The sequence below is a fragment of the Lepeophtheirus salmonis genome, chromosome 3 (genome assembly GCF_016086655.4).
Source record: "Lepeophtheirus salmonis chromosome 3, UVic_Lsal_1.4, whole genome shotgun sequence".
NCBI lineage: Eukaryota > Metazoa > Arthropoda > Copepoda > Siphonostomatoida > Caligidae > Lepeophtheirus > Lepeophtheirus salmonis.
Window position 1 is genome coordinate 12,605,153 of NC_052133.2, and position 22,087 is coordinate 12,627,239.

The 22,087-nt window shown below is 32.0% G+C and overlaps 1 protein-coding gene and 1 long non-coding RNA gene across 8 annotated transcripts; one reads left to right on the forward strand and one right to left on the reverse strand.

Moving 5' to 3' along the window:
* On the forward strand, nt 1-848 carry LOC139904920 (uncharacterized). Its single transcript, XR_011779210.1, has 2 exons — nt 1-500; nt 563-848. It is a non-coding gene; the product is annotated as an uncharacterized lncRNA (long non-coding RNA).
* Nucleotides 849-7,133: 6,285 nt separating this feature from the next.
* Nucleotides 7,134-12,658, reverse strand: LOC121114120 (sodium-dependent proline transporter). 7 transcript variants are annotated; one of them, XM_071887028.1, is made up of 12 exons: nt 12,143-12,426; nt 11,700-11,762; nt 11,422-11,468; nt 11,230-11,356; nt 10,978-11,163; nt 10,758-10,901; nt 10,464-10,694; nt 10,277-10,378; nt 9,819-10,209; nt 9,379-9,745; nt 8,924-9,322; nt 7,134-7,440 (listed from the first exon to the last, which is right to left on the reverse strand). In XM_071887028.1, the coding sequence occupies exons 2-12, from the start codon at nt 11,725-11,727 to the stop codon at nt 7,303-7,305; spliced, it is 2,160 nt and encodes a 719-aa protein (XP_071743129.1). In that variant the 5' UTR covers nt 11,728-11,762; nt 12,143-12,426; the 3' UTR covers nt 7,134-7,302. The 7 variants fall into 7 exon arrangements, with proteins under 7 accessions (XP_071743129.1, XP_040563907.1, XP_071743133.1 ...); XM_040707973.2 differs by having other exon boundaries at nt 12,131-12,359; XM_071887032.1 differs by having other exon boundaries at nt 11,422-11,512; nt 11,672-11,757; nt 12,143-12,358.
* Between the last annotated feature and the right edge of the window lie 9,429 nt (nt 12,659-22,087).

The following is a 22,087-nucleotide window of genomic DNA, read 5'->3' on the forward strand; positions in this document are numbered from 1 at the left end:
CCTCCGTATTTAGGTAGTGTTCGTAGAACACTACACCATCAACGATACTACTTATAATTATACCCATAATCAATAGAAAAAGATCTAGTAATCTTTGCAAAGTCAAAAAGCGACCCTTTATATACAATAAGAAAAATAAGCGTCAAAATGAACCCCGTTCATATTTTTTCTCCGTTCATCAATTACATACTGGACTCTATTCAGTAAAATAAAAGCAACATTTAGTTGGTAAATTTCTAGTTATTTTACTACAACGCTATCAGACAAGTAAGCTATCATAAATAGAAAAATAAAAAGCTCCAATCTCAAAGTATTTTTTCAATTAAATATATGAGGGTGGTCTGAAAAGTCTCCAACTTTAACCTGAAGACGGCATCCTTCTTAAATAAAAGTTAGTCGCATCTAAAGATTTAAACCATGTAGCAAACGAGGACCCACGTGATCAATAACAGAATTTTGGGAGCAAAGAAGTTATTTTTATCCGCTGAAGATACTATTTAGTTATTATTTGTAGATATAATTCGGATTTATTATGTTATCTAATATATTTCTTTATTTTTAGAAGATACTCTTTCGAGGTATGGAAGATGGGGTTACCTTAGCTTGAGAAGATCTTTATAATATGGAGTTTTGTTAACCAACTAATTTGTTTATTCTGCGTTATTTTTTTATACATCATTAAGGTAAAAAAATATATATTATAATTAAACTATGGAGTCCAAGTCAAATCTCGAGTCCAAGTTCCCACCTTTGACAATAATTGACCATCGTGTCTTGAATTATACATATATTATCATTAATTATTATAATAACAAGTAATAAATCATAAATGTGTTAAAACCAAAGAATTATATATCAAGAACTCTATGTTCTTTGGTGTCATCTTGGTGGCATATTAAAAAATAGGAAAAATTAAGGAATAAATACTTTTTCTTTCCCCTAAGCAATTTCAAATTGCGAGCTAGGTGTGCTTCATCATTCAATCATACCTCTTTATTTATTATTCCCACTTTAAAAGGCATATAATATGATAAATTATTAAAACTAGAACAACACATTAAAAATCAAACTTACGAGAGGAATTTAGTATTGTATACAAGTCACATAATAAAATTAAATTTTGAACATTTTAATTTTATTAGTGATAGAACCGAGATCCTTGTCCTCTGTAATATTCTTCCCCATATCGTGAATCATCCAAATTTTGTTAACTTTATGGAAATTTACTTTAGAAAAGTAATTACCTCTCGCTTCTCCATCACCTTGTCATTGGAGTCTTTAAATAAAGAAATCTTATCGAAGATAAAGAAAGATTCAAAGAACTTGTGGGAAAGAGTATATGTCTTGCATTCGACGAAACTAGAGAGATTCAACAGCTATTTATGACTGCAGTGTTGGCTGGTCCTTTAGATGGTTATTTGTATGTGGTTCTTATCTCATTAATTTGGAAGATGTTACGAAATCCCATAATAAAACGATTACAAATGTTCATGTAAAAAGTATCAGCAACCTTCTAGGTTCCAATTTCAGGGGCGAAAGATTCAAAGTTTTCATTACCGATTAAGCATCATGTTGAATACAAGCAACCGAAAACCTTAAACAACATTTTCCAATGTCAAATGTCTAGCTCATGATCGTAAAAGAATAGTGAGAGTAATAATATTAGTAGTATTAATATCAATACATCAAATTGAGATTGATTCCTGAAAACGTAAATCATGATAGGAAATTTTTTTTAAATACAAAAACACTCCTATCCTTAATTGTGATTTTAAAAGAGTTTTATGTGTGATTTTGGATATAAATGTACCTAGAAGGTTCCGTTTGGCGGAAAATTGCGTAAAGGATATCATGGTAATGAAGTGGAACGTAGAATTATTCAACATTGGAGATTTACTACTCATAAGATAGTTTAATAATTTCAAAATCTATATACCACGGATTTTGATTGACGCAGGGTCGGATTGGACATTTGCGTATCCTTATGAAAGAAGCTGATTTGTTCGGGGAGTTATATGTGTAAGTCCTCGTTCGACTCGGATTTGAATTAAACATAAAAATCAGAGTAACTCTAGCCTATGTTCTTTTAATATACGGAGTTGCATTTGTCGCATTTGTGTTGACTTCCTTTGCAACTCTTGTTAGGGCATCTTTTTTTCTCTCTCTTTGTCTTCAAGACCTTATGCCAGCTGACAATTTAAAGCTAATCAGAAAAGAGAAGGAAACACATGCTTTTCTTCTACTGGGTGTACACTCATTCCCTTGAGTCATTTAGGCACATCTACAGTGATGAAAATACGGTGTATTTTTTAGCTGGCCTCTTATTATGGAACTGGTAATCTGAAGAATGAACTTTATTTCCGTAGCAGTTGTCATTATTATTTAATTACTGAGTAGTGGACATCCTTACCTCAATAGATTAAATTATATTCAAAGCCTGATTGAACATACGTTTGTGCTGATAAAAGATGGAGCGTAACCCTCAGGATTTGTTTGGAGTTATAATTGTAAGTCCTTGTTAGACTCAGAGTAGAATTGAGGATCGACATCAGGGTAATTCTTGCAAATGTCCTGGTTTATATTCTTTTTTCCTTCCTACCTTGTCACAGCTGATCTAATGAAACATTATGAACATTATTATTTATCTCTTCCAGAACATTCTTCAAATTGTTAGTGTTATAAAGTTGATTTTCGATTTTTTTAATATGCCAATTTTACAGGGGATTTTCATCACTGCACATCTACTTTGCATATAATGACAGTTACTCACTAAAGTTGCAGCCATTTTGGACGAGCAGTTGTTGTGTAACAGCCATTTAAATGAGTTGATGTTTTGTTTTTGTGAAAATGGACAAAATTGAGTATCAACCTGTCATTAAATATTTGTAATTGAAAGGCAATACACCTGACAACTGGATACAAAAATAAATTCTTCTTATTCCCATAAGAAGAAGTCAGCTGCTGATCAATCGAGTAGGTTTATAATAACTCATTACTTGAAAAATGGGTTATCACATACACAACTTAAGTTGACTAAAAATCCATCTTATAACCAGTGCAGGCGTGCCGTTTTGATTGGAAGGGGCAAGCACCTAAGGGGGATCACAATAGGTTTTTGTATAGGGTCACACCCAGATGCACTCAGCTCAAGTTACACGACATGTATTCACATACCTTAGGTCACAAATGATAATATATTCTAGGTCAGTTTGGCCGGCCTTCTACTATAGGGCTCGACTTTAAGGTTTTTGCCCTCTTTCGTGAGCTGTCTGACCCTGTACTCGTTGTGCCTTTCGATCAAAAAAATCTTGAAAATTTCAGGTGTGCTGTGGCCGGCGCAAATCATAGCAACAATCTAATTTTTTTTGCTTCCATTTTTGTTTACATAAATGATAGAGGCGATTGCAATAGCTCATTCGAAAGCTTGAAAAGTCAGGTGTTGGGTGAAACATCGAAAATTTACTAATTACAATCACTATACCTCGAAAAATTAATGTTTAGAAGTGGTACATCCATTTTGCACGACCTGGTACAAGGGTACATATACACGTGGTCGTGAAAAGATTATATCAAATAAATACGTGAAATCTTGAAAAAATTAAAACTGTTTGTTAGATTGAATAAGTACTCAATAGAAATGTTGTAGTCATTTGTATAATTAATCATTATCCCTTCTGTAACAAACTACCAACAATTTGATTATTTTATAACCAGCACTGAATATAAATTATAATTTACCATTTGTATTTCTTACATATTAGTTTTGTAATATATTTATAATAATTTAAATTTATTTATATAACATAACTTTCTAAAACAATTAAAAAAACACGAGAACTATTTAAACTTTCGATCCACTATAGAACAATGAAGAACATTTATACTTTCTCCATGGAAGCAAATGCGTTTCTCCGTGGCATTTTATAAGGGCTGCAGAGTTTAACAACCTCCAGGATTATGCTCTTCATGTTGGTGTCTGAGATCGAGTCAATGATGTGCTTCACTGTAATTTTTTTGGCCCTACGAATGTCTCTCGTTGATATCCCAAATATTCTGAAGAACCCATAGCTGAGTTTCAAGCTGATGTTCACTCATATTGTCTCCAAAATGGTTGACTACACACTCGAGTGACTTGGATGGGACCTCACTATTTGACCATACGGATAGTAAAATATCTTTAACTGTACTCAATATATTATCAAAAAGATCAAAAAGACCCAAAATCAATTGTTCTAATCCAACATACCAAACTGACTTGTGCATATCCTTGGGTTGTAAACATGAGGCTCACCTTTCTGAAAGTGCAGTGGAGCCCTAGGCTGTCTTAGTTTTTTGGTTCTTCTTTGCCATATTTTTGTGCGAAGTCAAATGATTGTTGCCAAACTTTAAAAAAACCAAAAAAACACCCCCTATGTATGCTCTGCACTTGTCCAAGAGCTACTTGGGTAGGTTTAATTCCTTGTTCTGCTCATGCATCTGGTGACTGAAGGGATTTGCTGAGCCAGTCGCTTTCCTGGAAAACAGTAATACTCATGAAAGTACAAATGTTGAATTCAAGGCCAGTAAAACTTCCAAGAATCCCCTTGCTCTAGATTGTGTGTATATGACGATGTCTTCTATTGTGATCAATGCATCCTTCACAGCCGACAGCTGCTCTTTGATGATGCTGAGAGCCTTTTGTTTCACTGTAAAATTTCTAGGGAAGACAAACCTGATATGAGTCTGTAGACAGTTAAGAGCTTCTGTCACTGTCTTAACGACATCAGACATGATCTCTTTACGTAAGTTTCTCATTGTATTCAACCCCCATTCACATGTTTTAATGGAGACAACTTGAACTTAGTGTATAAGATTAAAAAAATATATTATAACAGTTTCACATATTTGAACCCGGACTTGATGAGATACATTGATAATTCGACTCATTTGATTCAAATTTTTTATTCAGAGCTTTGATACTGGATTCCGGACTTAATTTTTTTAGTTGAATTCCAACTCGGAACCAATGATTTAGAAATGTAGTTATTGAGTCTTTGGGCTCAGAGTTGTTTAAGACAAGCAGGTTGAACCATAAGTCTTAGGACAACAACTTAACTTGATATTTCATCTTGAGAGATTCTGTTTTTTGCATATAAGTGTTCTTTGTTTGTTGTTGAACAAACTTATTTCTACAACGTATTCTTGAATCTCTATGAACGACATCATTTATACGATATAATGGTATAATCCATTCTGGAGAAGGAGGCAAGTGTCGAAGACTTGAAGGTCACTCTAGTGTCTCCGTGAGACAACATGTCGAAGGAGAGCACCCGTACAGCATGTAAAGTAGTACCGAAGCGTCTTAGAGCTGCAGTTGCCGCAAAAGGTGCTCATATGGAATGAACTGAAACACGTTGATTGCAGTGAGGTAAAAAAATATTTCGAGAAATAAATATTTGTGTACTTTCTTGGCTGGTGAAGTTATCCTATTACTAATGGGTCACCCAGTAGGTATATTTTGGGAAAAAAATTATGCTCACCTGGATTCCAGTATTTTCACATGCATATCTATAAGGTACCTAATCTATTGAAAGTAATTTACTTCTTGTCTACGGGAACCAGGCATTAATTAATACACTATCCAAAGGGTTTTTTAAGTCGTTTGCAATCAAAATTAAATATATATTTGTACTTCATATTTATCTAATCAGAGCTCTGTAGTACTCGGACTTGACTTGAAGTCCGAACCAAGTGGACTCAGACTTATTAAAGATGGACTTGAATACAGATTTTAAATTTTTTCATTGTCTCCTACAAAAAAAAAAAAAAAAAAAAAAAAAAAAAAAAAAAATCCACCTCTCTTTTTTCTTAATAAGTGTAATTGTTTTTTTTGGTCCTAATTTAGGTCTGAAAACTACTGCCTCTTCCAGTTTAGCCTCGGTATGGTCCACATCACTTTATTTCTTTTTTTTAAAATTAGTTCTAGTATTAACAGTCCGAAAGACCGACAGTCTTAAGAACCGGTTTCAAGGACTGATATGACGGGTCCTCAGACTGGACTGTACCGAATAAATAAGAGCGGACACAATACTAATTTATAAGGATGTATGGTTGAGTCATTTTAAGTTACAAGGATTGTAATAACAGTTTGAACAAATGGATTAAGCCTTCTCAATATTAAATGAATTTACTAATTAGATTACAGAATAGTCTCAATTAGTGTCAAAGAACAGAACATTGCAGCTTTCAAAATCTGAGAAACATGAATGGGAATCAAAACTACTTAGACATCCTTCATGGATAATATTTTATATTTTATACTAACTTATAACTATTTAACATTTTTTCTGCAAAATGGTACTAGAACCCTGTTTTCTATACAAGTAGTTTGAAGTAATAGAATTAGAGTTTAATTAATTTTTTTTGTTTGTTTTAAGTTGAAAATCTTCAATTTTTGGATCTAATTTCCCATAAAAATATTTGAAACTGTCAGTAAATATTCAGGGGCATCCCCTTAATTAAGAATTTTTGCTTTTCACTAGAAAATTTCGTATTTTAAATTTAATTTTTTTTTTTTTTTTTTTTAAAGTTAATTTTCTGTGAATAGCTATTAATTTTTGAATGACCGTTGAATTGGACACATTGAGGTCTTTCAGGGTCTTAGTAATCCCCTACAGCTTTTTTCTTCCGAATGAAGTGATATGATGGTGCACTTGTGATGACTAAGTGACTGCATTTTTGAATTCATTGGTTCTGAGTCCAAGTGAAGCCAAAGGAATATGCCAACAAGGAAAATAAATACTTGTTCCACTGTATTCATTTCATATTTTACTATAAGTGTAAAGTGTCTTGAGATCTTTTAGAAATTATAAGCGGATCATATACGAGTTATTTTGTATCTTGTAAACGAAATACCGCTTATCAAATTGTGAGTGGCCCGGAAACCTGACTTAAAAAATATTTTTTGACAAAGTTTGCAAAAGCAATGAAAGGAAGTAAGGGAATATAACACTTTTAAATTACTTGATTTGCAAGCCTATATTAAGTATTTCTATGCATTCAACGGAATCAAGTTTTGGTTTTTTTTTTTTCATATCATTTTGTATATTTGGTTTATAAAATAGATTGTCTTATTATCATTAATATTTGAACTATTTTTACATAAAATACTGTATTAGTAATAGTACTAACTAAACAAATTACAGAGGTATACAGAGAGAATTGATAAATATATATATATGAATGTGCATGTAATACACTGATAGATTGCCTTAAATTTGATTATCACAAGAACTTAATAGTTTGTAGAATTACAAAATTCTTTCATAATCGATCCGTCATGGCGAGGTTGTCTATCCCGTTTTTCACATGGATGTCATCTTCCTCTGCTGCTCTTTCGGCTTTTGCTTTTTTTTCATAACTTCTCCATTCCTCTGTATGGTGTAATAGGAATTGTAGACGCTATTAAAAGAAATACAATTTGAGATTAAGAGACTAGATGTGGATTTACAGATTCACAAATTTTATTTTTTTGTAAAATTTGATGAATGTTCGAGTACATATAATTAGAGATGTGAAAATTGTCAAAATCCTCGTGAGCGTAAAAAAAAAAAGCATACATTAGTCTCTTTGAGGGACGATATAGGTCCACTGGCAAGAAAAAGATTGGAACAAAGGGAATTTCAGTTATTTTTCTAACTACCTATGACTTTATCGTCAGGTAATACAGATATTAGGCTATTTAAATGAAGAAAATTAAGGTTCCAGATGGGTATACACATTTATTTGTATAAAAAAATCAAAATATTTTTGTTAAAAGTTTAACTTCATCAAAAAAAAAATCCTCCTTTTGCCGCTATAACTGCTTCACAAACTTTTGGGATTCTTGCTGTTAGTTTTTCAAGATAGGCAGGTGTGATATCCTTCCAAACATTCTTCAAAATGTTCCACAACTCATTCTTACTTGTGGGGCACCATAGTTCAATTGGATTCAAATCAGGAGATTGAGGAGGCCATTACATAATAAATAAGATGTGAGAGCTTTTCCAAGCAGTTTTTACAGAGCTTGGATGTATGTTTTGGGTCGTTGTCTTGTTGAAAAACAAACTTATCTCCAATAAATCTTTACCCAGAAGGAATTGCTTGCGTCTTCAGGATAGAATGTTAACTATTCTGCTGCAGAATTCCTATCTTGCATATACATATACATGCATATCTTGCCAGAGGGAAATATTACATATGAAATTAAGCCTGTCCAAAAAAATTACGGACAAATAATTAATAAAATATTTGATGGATCTATTTTTTTCCCAGTAATTTTAATCTGTTTAAAGTAAAAAATATTGATAAAGTCACAAAGATTGATGAAAATGACGGAAAAGTATATTTTTTCCAAACTTTTTCTTGCCAGTGTAACTGCTGACGGGTATTATTATGAGTCAGCATTACGTCACTAACACAAAAATAAACCGAGTATTTTGTTGTCAGCTTCTGCTTCTTTCACCTAATCCGTGTTTGGAACGTTGGCTGGCTGAATAGTTTGAAAGAATTGACTCACTACTAACGGATTTTGTGAAATGTTACGTTATACAATAAAGGTAAATACGTATTATATAATATATAATGATCTTTGCCGGCTAATACATTTGATTTTTCAAAATTGGGAGGAATAATCAAAGTCTCTAGCTACAGACAAAGAAAAAGTGTCGCATAACCAATTACTTTGTACAACCCTTAATCACATGATCTTGGTTTCTTTACTTGGTTTATAGATATAGAAATAATAAAACCTTCAGACTAATATCTTGTAGGTAAAAAAAAAGAAGAATGCTCGCGAGGATTTCCAAAATTTTCACATCTCTATTTATAATATTTGAAGCGATGTCAAATTGTTTTCAATGCACTTATCAATATGTGAGTCCCCCTATGGAAGACTTTGACTTACCTCGTAGGGAGAAAGGCCATCGTCCTTTTGAACAAGGTCATATATATACTGTCCAATGGCAATGGCAGGAACAACGAGCATAATAATGAGAGCAATGGAAAGACCCAGGTTGTTGGCGGAATCTGGGAAGACATATTCTCCTCTCTTGAGTCCTTCATCCGCGATGATGGAGGAGAACAAGACTGCGAAAATGAGAAGAGGTGTGAGGAAGGAATAGAAGGATACGAAATAAGCTTCAAAATAGGTATTGAGTTTGAATTTGCAAATGGAGTTAAGATCTCTTAAAAAGTTTTTAATGCCATAAACGTAGGAAATGATGAGACATTCAAGAAGACCGATGTATAGAATTGTCCAATTGGCTGCATAATAGTCCAATAAATCCAGGAGATAGGAGCCGCCCTAAAAATATCCATTATTGCTACATGAACGTGACATAGTATACAAAATTTACTTACACTTGTTGTAAGAGGAAGTCCGATAAGGAATCCAACTATGCAAATGATTCCAATCAGAATTGTTTTGTATTTACGCAGCTCAGGTTTGTAATCCAGGATACCAGAGAGAACAGTCTCTGTCATGGCAAATTGAGAGTCAAGCCCCAGAGTGAGCAACATAAAAAAGAACAATATAGCCCAAAGCCAGACGGGTTGAAGCTGTGAAACTAAATCCGGATAGGCTATAAAAGCTAGTCCAGGACCAGCGTCAACCACGTCCTTCACTTCTACTCCTATTTGCTTTGCCAAGAATCCAAGGACTGAGAAAATGGCAAATCCAGCAAATACAGAGGTGAAGCAGTTACCAAAGCAAACTATCATCGTATCTCTGAAAAAAAAGAAAAAAAAGAAGATTAATAACGTGATCTGTACCTGGATTGAATGCTGGATGGATCACATACCGTACAACATTATTATGGAATTTGTTATATGATGCCAAAGTAATGAGACCGCCTCCACCAACAGAGAGCGAAAAGAAGATTTGTGAGGCTGCTTCTTGCCAAACCCCCAAATTAAAAAGTTTACTCCAATCCAGTACCAAGTAGAATTTAAGACCATCTGCTGCCCCATCCAATGTGACTGCTCGTACGAGTAAGATAAGAAGAACCAAGTATGGAAAGGTTGCTGTAAAGTACACGACCTTTCCTGAACTTTTGATTCCTTTGAAGAGGCAAAGGAAAATAATGATCCAGGCAGCTAGGAGGCAGAGGCACAAATGCCATTGTATTCCACCAAGCGGAAATATGTAGGGATTTTCATTCAAAACAGATATTTTGAGATATTCTTCTGCAGCTAAAGAAAGTGAAAGAAAATGTCATTACAAGACTGAAAAGCTCAATAATAATATAAAAATACTCACAACTCTTCCTTTTATCGACTGGGATATCAAACAATGTGATATTGGAGGCATCAAAAGTCGTGTTTTCCAATGGAACACAAGTCCTTAGATCCGTATAAATGCCTTTAACATTTATAAATTAAAATATAATGCCATTCATATACATATTAAAGAATTATAGTAAGATATATTTTTATAAAGGACGAACCCGGAATTTTTTCTGCTGATTCATTTTTCATAACACTGCACTCATCTCCAGGTACCTTGAGATACGTTGGATATAATTCACATCCATAATAGAATGTAAAGTTATTTCTAATGGATTCAATAACATTCAAATCCGATATGCAAGAACCATTATGATAAATGGTGTAATTTGGTAATTCTTCGTCCATTCTGGATTTATTGCAGTTTCGAAAGTCCTCTACACTGAAGCAAACTGAATAGACATGCAAAATAGTTTGTAATAATAATAAATTATGTACATATATATGAGACTTACAAGGAGTGTTATATTCATGAGTACATGAGATCCAAGGCATGACAGACTGCATGGAAATGAACATATAATAAATGGTCCATGCAATTATGAGATTATAGTAGAGCCCCACAAAGCAACTGGAAATGAAATTAGAGAGACCCAGACCTATTGAGGGAAACAGAAAAAAAAGAAAAAAAGATTCTAGGTATGTTGTCATTGGAGAAAGGATCAACATTTGTACCTTTAAATATTGGAGACAAGTTGCTGTAGAGAGTAATGGGGCCATTTCCTGAGTACTGCCCAATACTGATTTCCATAAAAAAACAAGGAATACCAATGGCAAACAACATAATGAAATAAGGGACCAGAAATGTACCCCCACCATGTTTATAGCATAGGTAGGGAAATCTCCAAACATTACCCAGACCTAGAAAACACAATAACAAACCAAAAAAAGGTCATGAGAAATACTCTTCAAATAGATGAGCCTTACCCACGGCATAACCCAAACATGACAGCAAAAAGTCCAACTGACCAGTCCAGTTTCCTCTATCATTGTCGTCTCCTTCCTCCTTCTGAGGGCTAGGTTTTAACTGATTTTCATCCTCAGCTGTTTTATTCTACAACATTATCAAAGATAAACTTTACTTAAAGGAATTGTCAATAAACAGATCAACTTATTTACAGAATTATTTTTTATTTTTTGTAGAAACGAATAAACTGCAATTTTTACTATGGAATAGGAAGATAAATGGAGAAACACCTGAAGGGTTTAACTTTGACAATATGTACACATTGAAAGAATACAAAAAACAAAACAAAAAAACAGACACTTTGAAACGTATACTCTCATACAAATTAGTTACACATGTTTTTCTACTCTTGAACAAAAAGCCATCAATTTTAAAACTCTCTTTTCTACTACATGAAATTACATCATTGTCAATGTTATTTTATCTTTACGATCCTTATTGGTCAGGTAGAGTTGCATTGATTAGATATAAGTAGGCATTTAATCCATCTGATCTAGGAAATTGAAGTCAATATACACGGCGTTCACAGGAGTTGGCTGAAGGGGCTGTAGCCCCCCTCCAAATAATTCAATTCTTGAGAAAAAAAAATCCAAAAATTTAATTTTCTCTGAATAGCCATGGATTTTTGAATTTTTTTTTCCAAAAAATTTAATATTGGAATTGGAATTTTTTTCCCATAATTTTTTTTTGAATAGCTATGGGTTTTTCAAAAAAATTTCAAAAATTTTAATTTTTGAATTATGTTTTTCAAAAAATTTTCAAAAAATTTTAATTTTTAGATTATGTTTTTCAAAAAAAAAAGATCCAAAAACTAAGAAACCCCCCCCCCCAAATATAATACATTGACTTCAAAAGATTAACTTCGCTCATGACGACTGATCTGTGTTCCTCCATTTCTCAATGTTATTTTTTGAGCGTATATTGGTGAGCAAATTGGGTGTCATTTAATAAGCGTATTGAAGGAATCTCAGTCTTACCTCCTTATCATCCATAGTTTATCACTGGCTTTAGGATTTTGAAACTCACAAGGTTCATTAACTACTAAGACAAAAAAATTCACTCTGACACATTCATTGGTCACTTAACTACTATGTAGTACTATTTTGCATCTAGTACTTACGCACAGGAGTACTATCAAGCCCAATCTTACAGTATATATTTATAAAAAAAAAACATGCAAGCAGGCATAGGTGGTAGGGGGGGGGGGGTTAAAACGAAAAAAAACTACATGAAGAATAACAATCCCATCATTTGAATACGTACGGGCAATCTAGACTGAAGTACGTCATTGGTTTGTGAAGGCTCTATGAAATGATGCCTTAGAGAAGTCTCGCTGAACTCTCTTAGGGTATACACCCTGTGCTCTGTATTAAACATAGCGCTCGCTACAAATATATGTATCTATATATGTAAGGCGGTATATGATTTAATAATAAGACAAAAGCCACAACAGGTAAAAATAAAAGGACTTGAAAATAAGGGCCCCGACGTTCCTTACTTTACTATAGAATGCGTGTGTGTATGTTCGTGAAGGCAGGATGATGTTGAACCCCCTGCTTTATTACAACTCTGGGACTTCCATCGTTATTCATACTAACGTATAACTCCCTAACTGCTACCATTTTTATTTCTTAAGAAGAAGTGAAGAGAGGATTTATTTAGAAATTAAAAAATTATCCAACTCTTTGGTATAACATAAAATCCCCAAATACCATATCGAAACAAGCGTCCCCTTAAAGACGAGAATGAGTAAGAGTATTACTCATTAGGTTTGACATAAATTGTGCTGTTGGAAAGTCTCGGCCATTGAAGGGAGGGGAGGGATCAGGGTACAATAGATTTTATCTTAAAATATCAAAAAATAAAAAGTAAATATCATTTTCTTAAACAAAAAAAATCATTTATATAGAATGAGCTAATACCCCATCACAGTGTGGGGGAACCAAATTAAATACATTTATCCCTCTCATAAACCAAAAAGTTAGGTCAAACATTCTTTTTTGTTAGAGATTGACTGTAGATACAAAAATAAATAAATTAGAAATCATTTTTGAAATGCCCCCTCCCCTCTCAGTAGTCAACATTGCCTTTACACGGCCCATGAAGACCTTGAACTACCATATCACAAAACTTACGGACACATTGATCCGCTACCTATCAACTGTAGCTTTTAGGTCTGACACATTTTTTGTACGGTGTTGCACAAGCCATCTTTTCAACTTTGTCCCACAGAGCATATTCGCAATAAAGGAGGCCACATTCCCTATTTACAGAATCCCATCAAGTTTGTTTTGGACCCATTTTGTCCCAATGTGCTTTTTTGTGATGTAGGGGAATCTTGTTGCTAAACGGATTGTCTTAAAGCTTCTTAGCAAGGATTTGCAAGCTTGTCCTGATATTATTTATATATACCTATATATTGATTTAGGCGTATACACGCAGGATAGATATTGTAACCCTCCTTTAGATTTGAAAGTGAGTCTGAAGGATGATACCTTGAGATATGACACAGACACGACATACCTCACTAACACAAGAAAGTGTACTGTAATTGTTGTCAACTGTTGATTTTTCTGTTTCTTGACCACTTATCAGTGTTCTGAACGTTGATTCAAATTATTTTTTGCAAAGCAGCTTTGAATAGTTGCCAATAAACAATAGAAAATAATTCCCTACTTTCGAAGAGTTGACAAATGATTACAGGTGATTTTATACCCTTCTTTTCTGTTTCTTTTCAGAGGAAAGGGTGCGAGATACAATAAAGGTAACGACATGGAGGGATTCTTCACTTAACCACTTGATTTGTATTTTTTCAAGTCATTCTTCAAATATCACCAACTAGTAACTACACAATGAAATATCAAAGAAAGATCATAAAGATTCGTTTATATGTACATGTAAAAAGAAAAATTATAGTTACTTCAACAGAGTCAGTCATAACTCCAGGCCTTTGAAACCCCATTATCAAAAGAAACAGTTAATCATAATTCTACTTGGCCAAGTTTCTCCTTTACTGTCTGACCCACATATAATTTCACCTTACCAGAGGGTGAAAAACATATACATATTACGTATATATTATCAATTTCATTTAGATAGTACTATGTATTTCAATACATTTATACACCAATGGTGAATTCAGTCATACTAGTAAATAGTTGATAGATTTCAATTATGGAGATATATGTGCCATCAACTTAAAAGGAAGCTTGAATGGTTTTTCTCAAAATCGAGCTAGTATAACAATATTTGTATTCTTGGACGCATTATTGTCAATTTCCATCAACGACAATATTGGAGTCAATAAAACTCTCTTAAATCAAATAAAAGCTTTAAACTATAATTGATATATTTGAGTATCTCATCTCATCCCAGAAAGTTTAATATAAAGCCTAAATATGTTTATGAAATATTGAGTCGTCTGTAGGTATATAATGAAAAAAATTATTTAATCGTTTGTTTAACATTGTTTTTCTGTTAAGTCATCACTGAAATACCATTGTTTGGGGTATATCCTGGAATAGTGGTTCTCAAACCGTGGTATGTGTAGGAGTGTTGGTATGTAAACTGCCCTTTAGGAGTACGTGGAGCTTTGAGTTGAGAGGGTGTATAAAAAAGGTTTAAATATTGAATACAGTGTTAAAGTCCTAAATAATGGTATTACTTCAAGGGCGTCCATAAGAGTGGGCTGGAGGGGCTTAGCACCTCCCAAAAACCAATAAAGGAATTTGATGTTTTTTTTCAAAAATTTAATTTTTGTCATTAGTTATGAATTTTTGATTTTTTTCCCCAAAAAATTTAATTTTTTCGAAATAGCTGTAGATTTCTGAAATTTTTTTTCAAAAAATTTAATTTCCTTTGATTAGCTAAATTTTTTGATTAGTATTTTCCAAAACAATTAATTGTGAACAGCTTTAGATTTTTAATTTTTTGTACATAGGTGTGGATTTTTGAAATTTTTTCCAGAAAATTTAATATTTGGGGTATAATTTTGAAATTTTTGTTCCAAAAGTTTAATTTTCTAAGAATAGCTTTGGATTTTTGAAATTTTTTTCGAAAAATTTAATATTCAAGATTTAATTTTTAAAATTTTTTTCCAAAACAATTAATTTTTTGTGAATAGCTATTAATTTTTCAAAAATTCAAAAAAAAAAAACACCAAAAATAAATAAATAATAGTAATATATATATAATCTTGCGGCCACATCTGTATTTGGAGAACATTTTCTCAGGTGTTACGCCATGTAAAATTTTTAAAACCATTCCCCTAGAAACTATATATATTTTGCATGTAACAACATTCATTAATATAGGTATATAGGAATATGATATATTTAACGATGCAATCACAGGTAAATAAAACCATTATTCATTACCACTTACTACGCAGTCCAGGTCAAAATGTACTTCTCCCCAGCTCTTTGGTAAAAAATATGCAAGGCATCTATGTGGAATTTGAAAATCCCTGATCAAAATCTTCTTTATAATAATTAATTTACTCTGCCCTAATAAATAAGCAAAAAGTTTATTATTCTGTTAGATACGTTGAAAAATATGAAATCTATTCAGTTTAAAAAAAAAACATGGCAATTACAGGTCGCAGTTCATACAGACCAAGGTTAATAGAAATACAAGATGATACCATCATATAATCGGGCTTACTAGAATTTTCAATCGGATGTATTGCACTTACTGCTGGGCTAGAGAGGCGGATTTTGACAAAACACGCAACAACTCATAGTCTATGACGTCACTATTGCTAGAATTTTCAATTAATGTTTCGTACTGACTGTTGAGCAAGAAAAACAGATTCTGACAAAACACACAACCCCTCATCTACTATGATGTCAATATTAAAAGCGTGGTGGTAGTCATACATAAGTTGTACACGCGTTATGGTATAACTTAATATTTTTTTTTTTTTCATTATTTTCCAAAAATTCAATTGTTTATTTCTGAAATTTTTTCCAAAAAATTCCATTTTTGAGAGTATCTATAGATTTTTGAAATTTTGTTGCAAAAAATATAGTTTTTTGTAAATAACTGTGGATTTTTCAATCTTTATCCAAAAAGTTTATTATTTAAAAATGATTTTTTTGAATTTTTGTTCAAAAATATTAATTTTTTTGTGAATAGCTGTGGATTTTTTTTTCAAAAAAATTTAATTTCTAAAAAGCATGCCATGTTCTAACAATTTATTTACGAAGTTTCATATTCCGTTTCCATTTTCACAAAAACCCATTCAGACAGGGATAGTTAATGAAAGCATTATATTATTGTTAAAAACAATAATAAAGATGTTCTTTCAAATTTGTGTTTAATTCCTCTTCATAAATAATACAGTACTCTCATTTAAGAAAAAAAATTGTTTGTTTAAATTCAAATATTTAATTTAATAATAAAAAACAAATATTCCTTAATTTTAGCGGGGTTTACACCCCCCAGGCCACCCCCTTTGGACACTGCTGATTCGTGAATTGCTGAATTATTTTTACGGATTTAAAATCCCCACCCTATATGTAGTAAATGTTTTTATATTGTTTGAACACAATAAGTAAATTTAAAGCATTCATTTATGACATTTTTAATGATCATTGTTATGACACAACATATTTAAAATTTACTTTATATTAAAATAATTCCTTAAAGGATATATTTTTTTTACTATAAATCATTTATGGTGTCAAAGGTTTATTGAACATAATTTTACTTTTTTTTGCTATAAAACTGTACAAATGCAATAGGGCATGAAGAAACTAAAAAATAAATATTATCTGCAAGGTTGTTTGACAGTCTGTAGCTTATTGTTTTAAAAAAATAGCGTCCTTTGAAAATAATTTTCACTGCCCCCTAAATGTGAGAGCCATAGACCCATATTTTATGCATATTAATAAAGCAAAGTTTAGGTATATTCATTCATTCAATTGAATCACTGTTCTGTTTGTTTATTATTTTATTTATTTAAAGTACTAGAACGGTATAAGATTCGAACTACATGCTACTGTGTTGTGTTCATTTTTATAATATGATCAATAATGAATATACCTAATTAATAATACAATATTTTCTGGAAAAGAACCCAAATTAATTTATCTATATGAACAATAACAATCTAGCAATTTATCATACAATCTTTTTTAATTGAATTAAAATATGCAATCCCATATAAAATCTATAATATTTATTAAATATTATGTTTGGGCCAAATGTCCCAAATAATCTTTCGGCAAATTGTTCTTCAGTGAATTGTCCGTTCAGCAAATTACCTGTCCGACAAAATTTTATTCGGCAAAAATGTTTTCGCCCAATTGTCCTAGAACCCCTCTGTAAATAGGTCTCCATGACGTATATCATAAGTATATTTTGATATAAAAAATAACAATTTAGTTGTATTAATAACATTTTTTATGTGTGTGCATATAGCAACGAACGTGTTTACAAGATGTACTTTACATAGTGCTCAATAATGTAAATCATATAAATATTTTTGATATAAGAAATACTAGTGTAGTATAATTAAGGAAATATAGCGGGCGTGTGCATTTAGCATGGAACGTGTTCACAGGGTGAGCTCTAAATAGTAGCTCCTGATGTAATTCATATAAATTCTTTTCATTTAAGAAATACTCATGAAGTATAATTAATGAAATATTGCAGACGTGTGCATGTATAAAAAGAGAACTGTTTCTGTTTATTTTTGTTAGTGGCCTCTGATCTATATTATAATTCATGTGCAGTTTAGTATATGTTAAGATTTGAATTAAATATAAACGCGGGTTTGTTAAAATGAACTTTGATTGTTTATATTTTTGAAAGACTAAATGACTCATGAGGCATCCCTTTATATTATTATTTTTTTTTTTTGAAACTTTTATTATCATTTTTTAAGTCTTGAGGAGAAAACACGTCTTATGAATTGCTATAAGTATTGAGTAGTTATATGGGAGCGTGTTCATTCAAAACAGAAAGGAACACTGATGATATATTGGGGACTTATTTTATTTTATTATTACCGCAAAATTTATTTTTTAGTCGATGCTTAATACTCTGGGTTATGACTGGTACAAATGCCAATATTAAATAATATCATCATTGAGGCAGTTGTATTATTTTGCCGTAAAACAGGCAACTCTTTGTTTACAAACATAAGCAAACAACGCTTACGCCCTATTGAAAATTGAATTTTTCGTGAATAAGGATTATTTATATTCATAAATAGAACTACAAATAGCAAACATCGAAAAAGTAAGGGCTCACTGTAAATAATTCATTTCTGCATGAATTAATTCAAGCAGTTACATTTGATAAAAAAGTTTTACTGTGCTCATAGTAAATTATTGAAAAAAAAAGACGCAATTTTTGATGGATTGCTGCCTGCACCTTTGATATCTAAGTATGTACTTCCTTTATAAAAGTATAATTCAACCACCCAGCTACCTACAATAATTACTGAGATCATGAGTCATTTCTTTGTACCCCACTACAAGTGTTCACAAGAAAGGCCTCGTGAATTCATGGTTGGACAATGGCGTTTGCTCATTGTATGATAATAATTCAAGTTTTCTTAGAATCTATGAATCTTCTCATATATGTATGTATGAATTTCCTTTTGCATTGCGTAATAGTTCTTTAAAGTACATACCTACATAGTTTCTGTTCATTGTTTAACCCTGACAAAACCACTCGGATTTAAAACAATGCATGTATTCTTTCTTTAAATTCTATCTAAAAGTATGGACAATTACTATGTTAGTATATATTTTTGAGGATTAAAGAGGTTCTTTATAAGTTTCTCTTCATCCAGGGTCGTAATTAGAATTAAAATTATTCTTTGGATCAACCAAGTCATACTTTTTTTTAGTGTAGTTCACATTGTATTAGCTCGTTTTTAGGAATTTGAAGTGTTGTGTCTAATGTCGAGTTAATAGACACAATCTATTTAATTAGAGGAATCCAGGACGACCGAGAGAAACAAGGAGAAGGCGTGGAAGAATAATACAAGGTAATATAAGGTACACGTATATTCTATCATTTATACATATTATTGACTACTCTGACAAGTTATAAGAAATCACAGCGATTTATACTTAACATAGAAACAATACCCTACGAACATCATATCGAATAATCATAAGAGCAATAAGAGGGGAAATGAAAGGAAAGAAGATCCTTTTAACATAAACTACAAGAAGTTTAGAATTTTGAATGCCTTTTTTTGTTTAATACAAAGTTGACACTTTTGAGAAGACAATTAGTGAAATTTTAAAGAACAGTATCCCTAAGGAACTTAGGTTCGCCCATATTTTTTTGTAAATCTTCTTTTTTTTTAATGCAATCTTCTTCTCTAATTAATAAAACAAAGTTTGATTCATGGGTATTTATGTTAGAATCAACATCAATCTTTCAATCTAAAAGGATAATCCACAAGGAAATCAGTGTATTTAATTATGGGACTATCATGTACAATTTGAGTGAATTGAAATAAAAAAAATATTTTCTTTTTCTAAGAATCTTGCTAATTGCTATGAAAAAGTCTTTCAAAGTAGTATTGATTCAACTTAAGAGTAAAAATTAATGGTGATGTTTTGATGAAAATATATCATATTCATATACATACTGTTGATTTAAGAAATAACAATATGGTCATATTAATGAAATCTTGGAGGCATTTGGAATGTGTAGCTAAGGTTCAGCCAGATAGCGCTCTAGATACTAAATTACTACCTGAGTCATCAGTCATAATCTCATATTATTACTTCTTCTCAATCTATTATTATTTGTCTTTCATGTATGAGGAGATAACATCTATTATCAGTTTATTGGGTAGCTACGTGTGAGTATGCTCATGAGAAAGGGTGAGTAACATTGAGGATTTTTTGGGTTTCTAAACAATGCTAGTCAATACCGTTAGTATTTTATTTTGCCTTATTTTTTTATTTGAAATCAATCGATGGATCTTTTTGACATTTATTTTGGGAATTTATTTCAATTTTTGACAAAAATAGATTGATGTCAAATATCAAACAGTTTGACAAAGAAATGTCGCTGAATATAAAACATTTTGACGATTTCATTTCATTTCTGTACAAATATAGTAGAGGTTTGATGACAACCACATCCTTTTACACAAAACGTTAGAAATTTGACAACAAAATTTCGTAAGTGTCTGTGTGTGTTTGGGTTAGAGAGGATCCTTAGAGATGTGAAAATTATTGAAATCCTCGTGAGCTTATATTTTAAAGAAAAATTATATTTTGATAACCTGAAATATATTAGCACTCTTATTAATTATTTATCCCTATTTTGAAAACTCAAAGGTATTAGCAAACAGGGAAAACTTTAATTTATATAGTGTTCTCTGTCAGCAGACATGTCGTTCCTCAAAATTACCCACATATACTTTTCTTCTTTTTTCAATTTTCACATCTCTAGGTATTCGCGAATAAAATCGTATTTTTGTATAAAAAAGAAACTGCAAATCAGTAAGGGCTCACTGTAAATGATTCAATTCCTTCTTAATTAATTAAAATTCCCTCACACTCCTTATAAGTCATGGACAAGACTTCATATTTATTTATAACTGTAGGTATAATTATTAGATTAGAAGATAGAGCATAAGGTTCAGATTTGAACAGAACTCAAGTAAAAAGACTAATCATTAAAAGTTAAACATTCATATTTGAATCAGACTTGCCATTCACAAACATGTGTTTTAAAAAAATTATAAATGTAATTATTTTAGAACTAAAGAATTAAGCAAACTCGAGTCATATTTAAATCTAATTAAACCAAAACTTCATACACAACTCGAACTTAAAGTAAAAAAAACTACTTGTGAACATCTTGGATAAAGAAGGGAGCTCTTTGGGAGCCATCTATTGTATTAACCATATATTGTACTCTATATTATATATCCGCAAGCTCAGAAAGCTTACCATTCGCTTTTGCATAAATATACAGGGCTTATAAGCAAAAAAAAAAAAGGTCATAGCTAAATAATTTCTTAGTGCAATTACGAGAAAACTAGAAACGATATCACAAATTTATATTGTAGTTATCCAAAACTACAATATGAAAGATTCAAAATTTAAAATGTCAACCATCTGCGACCCAACATGCCTCAAGACGAGGTCAGAAATTTCTGCATGCTCTGACATTTTTGGGGGAATCCATCAAAGTCCATTCCCGGACAATGGAAGCTTTTAAATCAATGAGATTATCATGGTGGGTCTTACAGGCCTTCTTCTGAATGTAGCCCACAAAATAATAATCAAGTGAATTCAAATCTGGTGATGATGGTGGCCATTTCTTCTTAGATCAGAATCTTTCGAAATTGTCTGAACAACATTTGTCGGATTTGTTGCTGGATTGGCATGGAGCTCCGTCTTGCTCCGAATATAGTTGCCATTGGGGTAACTCTCAATATTAAATTTTCTAGTAAAAAGCAAAAATTCCTTTTTTTTTTGGGGGGGGGAGGGGCTACGGCCCCTCCAGCCCACTCCCTGTAGGCTAACCTTCATGACGTTTCCATTGCATACAATGACACCCTAACCCCATAAGGTGGGGTGGAAATTTGGTCTTGGATATCTATGAAATACTCAGTCAGAAATACCAACAATCCTAGTTATTTCAGAATGACAAATTTGGGCGCAAAGTAAATCTACACCATTGGCAATCTTTCTCCGAATTTCTAGATCAAATTACCTCGAACCAATGCCAACTGATGCATTGTTTAATTATGCATCCAATGACGTCATTATTTATTGTATGCAGTCCCTTACTTTATAAGAATTTTTTTTTTTTGGGGGGGGAAACCAG

Coding starts and splice junctions, on each gene's coding strand:
- LOC121114120 (XM_071887028.1), bottom strand. CDS start 11,727: ATGCAACTCTACCTGACCAATAAGGATC. Junction 10,695..10,757: donor TCATGAATATAACACTCCTT/GTAAGTCTCATA, acceptor ATGTCTATTCAG/TTTGCTTCAGTGTAGAGGAC. Junction 7,441..8,923: donor ATGGCCTTTCTCCCTACGAG/GTAAGTCAAAGT, acceptor TTCTTTTAATAG/CGTCTACAATTCCTATTACA.